Source organism: Diadema antillarum, unplaced genomic scaffold (genome assembly GCF_040938485.1).
Source record: "Diadema antillarum isolate AM-2024a unplaced genomic scaffold, OU_Dant_1.0 seq00001099_RagTag, whole genome shotgun sequence".
In the NCBI taxonomy this organism is placed as follows: Eukaryota; Metazoa; Echinodermata; class Echinoidea; order Diadematoida; family Diadematidae; genus Diadema; species Diadema antillarum.
In genome coordinates, this window is record NW_027271916.1 from 336,923 (window position 1) to 344,469 (window position 7,547).

General features: G+C 39.3%; 1 protein-coding gene across 1 annotated transcript in view; it reads right to left on the reverse strand.

Annotated features, from left to right (window-relative positions):
- Positions 1-6,852, reverse strand: part of LOC139743637 (uncharacterized) — a gene marked incomplete at its 3' end in the record, with an annotated part of 41,724 nt that extends 34,872 nt beyond the window's left edge. The window contains exon 1 of the mRNA XM_071654105.1: positions 6,495-6,852. Within this exon, the coding sequence (XP_071510206.1) occupies positions 6,495-6,548 (54 nt within the window). The remainder of the gene's footprint in view (positions 1-6,494) is intronic.
- Positions 6,853-7,547: the final 695 nt, after the last annotated feature.

Sequence of the window (7,547 nt, forward strand, 5' to 3'; positions counted from 1 at the left end):
ATACAGAGAAAAAAACTAGCACTTCTAGTAAAAAAACGAGTACGTAAAACTTGATCAGAATTTCACTTCCTCGTACGCTGGTAGAGAATGATGTTTTCATGTCTGCCCGATGTTGTTGTTCTTGTTCTGATAACTTACATTCTTAAAATGATTTATGTTGAATTGTCTGTTTGTTTGTACGTTTGCTTTAGTTCTTCTCGGTAGGCTGGAAATGGTAACATAATGTCATGATTGGTGATACATGGAATTGAAGATGTGCAGTACGTATACTTGCCGAAATAGTCGTATCGTTAATTTGACTTCATTCTCATACGAGAAAAACGGCATTGGTTTAACTTAATGGTCTACACTTGATGAGAGTTATGGCGTTCTTTTTGTCACATGACAGCGTTCAAAATAGTGTCCTATAAGAACTCTTTCCCGCTCCATCTCACCCACTCACTCTCACACACACTCACACACACACTACACACACATACTCAAATACCCGAGAACATAGCACACACACACCCAGCATACACATGAGGCACATAGTTAACACACATAGTTACATACACAGAAACATAACACACACACAAACGCACACACACATACACACACTATCTAACCCAATTCTTGTATCGCTTTATCACACTACAAATGTAAGTTACTTTGATGCAACACATGTGAGGAAATACAAGAAAATAAAGTTCTGAAGGCAGCATTTACATTGCTCTGCTGAAGGAGCCTGTCAGTTTTTATATAATTTTGTTGTAATCTTGTTGCTTTTCTTGGATTTAATGCCGTAATCATCAAAATGGAACAGTCACTGTACTCTTTACCGCCGCGTCACTCTGCCGCACTTTCGGATTTTGGTGGATAATGCTTCAGCCTGCGGTGACACGCTTGACCCAAATTGTGTGAGAGAAAAACTAAAGCTCCAGTGTGGGCGAGGAAACGGTTGGGCAGAGGTGGATCTCGGAAACAAATGCACATCAATTTTGCGTTGTCCTAATGAGTTTCCATTTTTTTCCGGACATAAAGTAGACAGCCGCCACCTCCCCTCCCCCAAACAAACACACAAACACACCTTCACGACCGTCTCTCACACCCAATCTCTCCCTCTCTCCCTCTCTCTTTCTCTATCATACTACTTGGCGTGCATAACGCGCACACGTGCACACACACACACACACACACACACACACACACATACACATCGTGCACATACACATAAACACACACATCCACATTTTTCTATTACTATTGCCAAATACTTGGCTGTAAATGAATACTTTGTTGATATCATGTGGATGTGCTGGAATAAGCACCATTTACATGGATTACATGAACATTCATTACATCACCGATGTTTATCTCAGTGAATTTCCAGAAACCAACACGCCTTTTCTCACAAATGACTTTTCTTTGTTATTGTCAATCACAGACCACTCAATAATGATATTATGGTTGTCTTCCTCCAGGGTAGCCACTTCCGTGTTGACACTGTTTTACCAGACGGTCCTGCCATTATCATTTGCCATAACAGAAGAACCATTTTTTTTTGTGAGTGTGTGTGATAAATATTTCTTAATCAAAGGCAAACTGATATCTTATGAATATTTTGTGCAAGAGAGAAATCTATCAATTACATTATTACTTTGATGAAGAAGGTATTAGACCCATATTGTTTATTCTGGGAGGGGGTGAATAGCAGATATATTGCCAATGTGTTGCGAATTTAACAGACCTGTAGTTTTGAAAGGAGGGAGATAATTATGATTGGTTGCTGGTTAACGTGACGTCTTCCACTGATGATGAGTAAAATTTAATAGATTCTAACTTTTCGGAAAGGTTTAGAAAAAGGTTTTGTGACATTCCATCTGAAAAAAAATGAACATTTTGTAATAGGTTCACATAAATCGCACACTCTTTAAGTACGAGAGGTCCACTATAATTTTCAACTTGCTGCAAAAGTATTCAAGAAATTTAGATTTTAGAATTTACATATCGGAATCTTTGTTTGAATCACTTCGTGGAGCTGTATACACAAAGATAGTTATATTTCTTCGAGTGTGGCTTGTTTCAGATAATCATTGTTCTTTTTTTACGGGCAAGGAATGAAAACATTTTTCTTTATTTTGTGATTGTGTAAAGATGAAAGCATTACGGCAGCTAGTTATATAAGAGTTGATATTAAAGGATATAATTTGGGAAGATATTCATGCAGGCATACCGGGAAACTCGGAGAACAGAGAATCAAATACTGTGATTCAAATGTACTCATTGTTACACGTTTCATGTCAATCAAGGCCAGGAGGAGTTATTCGGTCAGTATATAAGGTATATAAAAAGCATTTGGAATATGGAGAAGAGGAAAACAAAATAGCTATCAAAGGTCTGAAGGTGGTAAATAAGATTGCATTGATGAAACGGAACAGTTTAAAAGTTATTTGATTTTTTTCTCTCTAAAGCTCTTAAATCCTCCTCTGTACTATTACACAGTTGAAAAAAAATGAAATTAGTTTTTTTTTATTGTTACAAAAAGCAGCGAAAATTAGCACTGAATTGGTCCTTCACAAGCTTGTAAAATAAGAATTCTAGCGGGAATATGTTTGGCTGTTTGTGTGTATGTTGCCGTGGGTGGGTGTGAATGTAGATTCAGTCTGTGTATCATAGGAGTATTGTCTTTTTATCATTTGAACGGAAATGAATAAACAAATTGAAAAAAGTGTATTTTGTGTGTGCGTGTGTGTCCCAGGATGCTTTTGTCCTCCAAACGGCGTGTCGCGCACGCAGACGCAGCCGAACTCAGTGGGGGAGTTACAGTGTCGACACGAGAGGATCAATGAGCTCAGTCCCCGACAGATCCCTCGCGTTTTCTTGGCAAAATAGCGCGGGAGATCGCGTCACGTGCCTCCTGACGGCATGAGTTGTCGAAATGCCAAAGTGACGAGCATGTAATTGCTATCGAAGGGCAAGTGCCGATACATGCATGTTCCTCTTTCCTTTTGATCATCATTTTTTTTTTTGGAGGGGGGGGGGGGGGGGGAGGGGGTGCTTTGGGACGAATGGCATTCTGATCGTGACTTTCCATGGAGAGAAGTTAAGTCCTACTGACAGAAAAGACACCTGCCACCGTGATCCGAGCAAGGCATGGAACAAAGGCGCAAACTCTTCCGTTCAGCAGGTCAACGCCCATCTTTGCCGCATCATACAAGACGGGAATTAGAGAGTAAATTTAAACGCTCTCAATGATCACGTGGAAACAAATAGGATAAAAAAAAAATCGCAATTTACAAATGACAGGCGAAAAAATGCCTTGTTATAATAATAGCAACATTCCGCAATGCCGTATGATAGGGCGCTAGATACCTATTGTCTAGTAGAGGTAATTAGTCGTTTGACTGTGAACGAGTTTGACCTTCGTGATTTACACATAGCTAAACAATGCATTGTTGCAAAGATAACGATTTTCTCGTTTTGGCTCTTGGCTCACCCACATGACAAATTCTTTTATTATTAGCAACACAAATCCTATGCATACCCATGAGGTCGTTCCCTACAACCTTAAAAAAAATGCCCTAGCCTATTCAACATAGCAACAAGAATACAAGCATGCAAACTGAGTATTGATACTCATGCATCGAATAGTAAGATTGTTGTGTATAGGCGGATGAAATGAGTTTAGTAAGTCCTTAGAGGAATAAAAAAATACCCATAAAGTATAAAAAACTTTAGTAGGCTGGTCCAAGGAGATTTCGATGAGCTTCCAATGCACTCAATAACGAATAACACACTCCCTACTTCTTATGAACCACAAAATGAGGGGAATGAGGTGTGTTATTAGTGTGTGTGTGTGTGTGTGTGTGTGTGTGTGTAAATGTGTGTTTAAATGGGTACATGTATCTGTAATTCCAAAGGGTATAGAAATATATTCATGATCAGATGATAATGACGTTTAAGACTGCCACTCAGCACTTTCTCACCAATGAACTAACCATGGTCTCACAAGTATAGCGCACAACTGACACAATGGGGTTTAAAGGGATGGTATAGTTTTGGTTGAGATGGGAGTTCAGGTGTAAACTCTTTGTGAGATGATTAGAAACCCATTATGAAATATTAAAGAGCATATACAATTCTAAGAGGAATTCAAAATTTATTTCATGAAAATCGGTTTTAAGGTGGCTGAATCCCCATCTCAATCAAAACAATGGGGTATCACCCCTTTAACTATAGATTATGATAGACCTTTCCGTTGACAATGGCCCAAGAGATTGGCCATGCCATCGCACCAACACAGAAGTAGCCCGACATATCGATTTCCTTTTCGCTATCAGGACCGCGTCTATCCTCTCCGACCTTGAAAGGTGCGTCGGATTCGCGGTCGAGTTGCAGTAGTGGGTGATATCAGAAACAGTCTCAAAATCTTCTACCAACCAACCCCGCCAAGTTCACTGTGAACTCTCCAGGTACAATACTGGCCCGAAGTCCCATTGCTATTTCATTTGCAAATGTTCCCCTGTGAGGATTAAGGTATAATGTATAACTGACTTCCTTGAAAGTTATTTAGCTGGTAGGTGCGGACGCGTATTGCCCACGATGCAAAACAACACCAAAACACTAGGATGTATCTCCATGGAAACGGCTCATTAACATTGTAGCTGATCAAACGGTTTGATTTCAGCAATGAAACTAGAATGATATACAATTATCTGTACATATTCACCAATACATAAACGAAAAGAAGCAAAAATAAACACCGATGGAATGTAACGCAGCGAGTGATATGTAGACCTTGCTTCAGGGTTATGATGAATGGGACGAGCCTTGCAACTCGGACGTATCTTTTGCAACGGGCAGAAATTTGAACTTGACCACAGGTGCAGCTAGTATTCAAGCACGCACTCATGTGAATGGGTCGTGTTGCTATTGATTTCTTCGGTCACGGCTGAGTGGCAGATGTAGCGACTGTACAAATGTTTTTGCTATATCTTACGACTAACATGATGAGGGATATACACCTGGCAACACATTCTAATTGCGTTGTCACTTTGCTTGTGCATCGCAAGAAAAAGTCTGATACAGGCGTCTCTCAAATCGAGCCATTTTGTGTTGTTTTGTACATTGATATTTGCCTTCATTTCTCGTTTGTTTCTCTATCATTACATTTTTATCTTTACTTTCTCTTGTTTACTCCTCTTTCTCTTTTTTATTTTCTTCTTCTTCATATCGTTACTGTTCTTATCGTCACATCTATCATAATCATAATCCTTGATACTTTTACTGCCATCATTATCATTTGATAAGTCAATCGTATCATTTTAATGACCACCATCATCATCATCATCATAACTATCACTATTGATTTTTCTTCTCTTTCTCTGCTATAAATTCCTTCTCCATCTTTATCTCCCCCTCGTGATCAACATTCTTGTCCCCACCTAGCAACGTCCTAGGCATGAAATCTATGCTCCCCTTCCAGCTTTTTATTGAAGTTACGATTTATGATTGAGCTGTAATGAGCTCAGGTCACACTCTACAAAGCAATAATGTCATTGCCTGATTAAGAATCTGAACGCTAAACTACGCAGGGGAAAACTATGAGTGACAAAAGTAAGTAGACCTATCTAGTCTATATCTGCGTTCCATGTATATGTCGTACACTCACGATATTCAAATCCCCATTACAATGCAGACATTTATTTATTTATTTATTTATCTATTTATTTATTTATTTAGTCATATTTATACAGGGTGGCCCTATGACATGACATGACATGACATAGATAACGCCCAAACCACACTCATGAACTTTCACTTGCAATTCCAGATATTTAACAAACTCATGGGCCTTGAAATCAGCCCAGTGTTGTGAGTACACACTAGATATGGAAGACTAGACAAGACTAGAAAAGATGATCTTTCCAGTGTTCGGCACCACGCATCGTTTGTTTTTGCAAGATCATCATTAATAAAGACGTTCCATTGCAACCTTTCAAAATCCCTTAACTGTAAGTTTGAAAATTGACCTTTGGAACTTATTGTGGCTGGTGCTCAGATTTGGTTCAAACGATATTTTTCGAGCAAAATATAGCAATAGACTTAACTTATAGGCAGAATCCTAACGTTAATTGTTCTGTTGTTTTGAATTAACCATTTAGGCCATAGCTCTCGGTGTTTTTGTGTTGTTGTTGTTTTTTTACCTGTTGTTAGGTGATTCCACTTTTTTTTCACGTAACAAAATCATGCCATGTTCATGTTGTGAATCGTAGATACAATAGAACTGCAAAACTTTAAAAAGAAAGAAAGAACGCCCAGTGATACTTCGCTCATAACACTAACACCTACCAGAGCCAACAATAAGAACTGGTACATGCAGATTTGAGCAATTAGCCTCGAGATGTGTCGACATGGGCTGGCCTTACTTGAATAGTTCCAGCGGAAATGACACCTTCACATTCTCTTTGCTTACGTAAAGAATAACACAATCTCTGCAATAATTGACTTACATAACTTACCATGCAGCACAAAAGAATCCGTAAAATTAACTCTGGAACATCCATTTTCCCTTTCCAAATAAAGTGAGTGTGACGATTCCAAATCCAAACGTCATTCAACAGCAACACCGATTTGTTACCATTTCAGCATCGATACATCCAACGAGATATAAATAGCGATGGTCAGGATCATCGACATAAACACCTTATGGAATATCGTCTCCTGTCCAGAGCCACACCATGTACTACACGTCGATGTTTTGTCTTCCTTCTTAATTTATTCCGGGGAAGTGTTAGAGTTGAACATAGATATCAGAAGAAAGCGGGTTTCCGTCTCTCACAATGGCCTTCTGAACCGCGTCTGGGACAAGTCAAGTTCAGACCTTATCGTCTGCTCTGCTGGCACTGGTGGCAGCTAGCTAGCAGGGGAGAAATTGCGCATGCGCATATTTAGTACAGCAGGAATGCATGTTCCCTAGTGCGCAACATACTAGCAGATAAGCTCCCCATCCAGTACGCACTCAGCGGAGTGCGACTGCAGCTCGTGTTACTGCAATAATGTGAATGAAAGAGACACGAACTTATAAAATACTAAATTAATGGTATATATAGGAGATGACTCTTGAAAGTTGTAACCATAGAAATATGGAAACAATTCTCCATGTATCAAGGTTGTCACAAGACATTTTAGGAGAATGAATCTCCAAAGGAAAGGCACTCCGAAAGCAGGTTGACGTCACCGGGTGTTAAAGTGAGGTGGGATTGTCTGATAATGACTTCCTCTCTCCATTAAATCATTATCTCTAAACGCACTTGGGAGGAAATTAAACTCTTTGATATTAGCCAAGACGTTAGGAGGCTTTTCACGGCCTGGCCGATAATTTTGTGTGTCACTTAAACTTATATACATGTTTGTTGTGGCCCTCTGAAAAGACGCACACAATAATTTGCTTTGATTATCATGTCTGTCGAACGAGGCTGAACAAGTTAGGTAGTGCTAAGCCATGTTTTCCATTCACTTGGTCCTAAGCCATGATTTGTAAAGCGTTAATTCCTCTATTTATG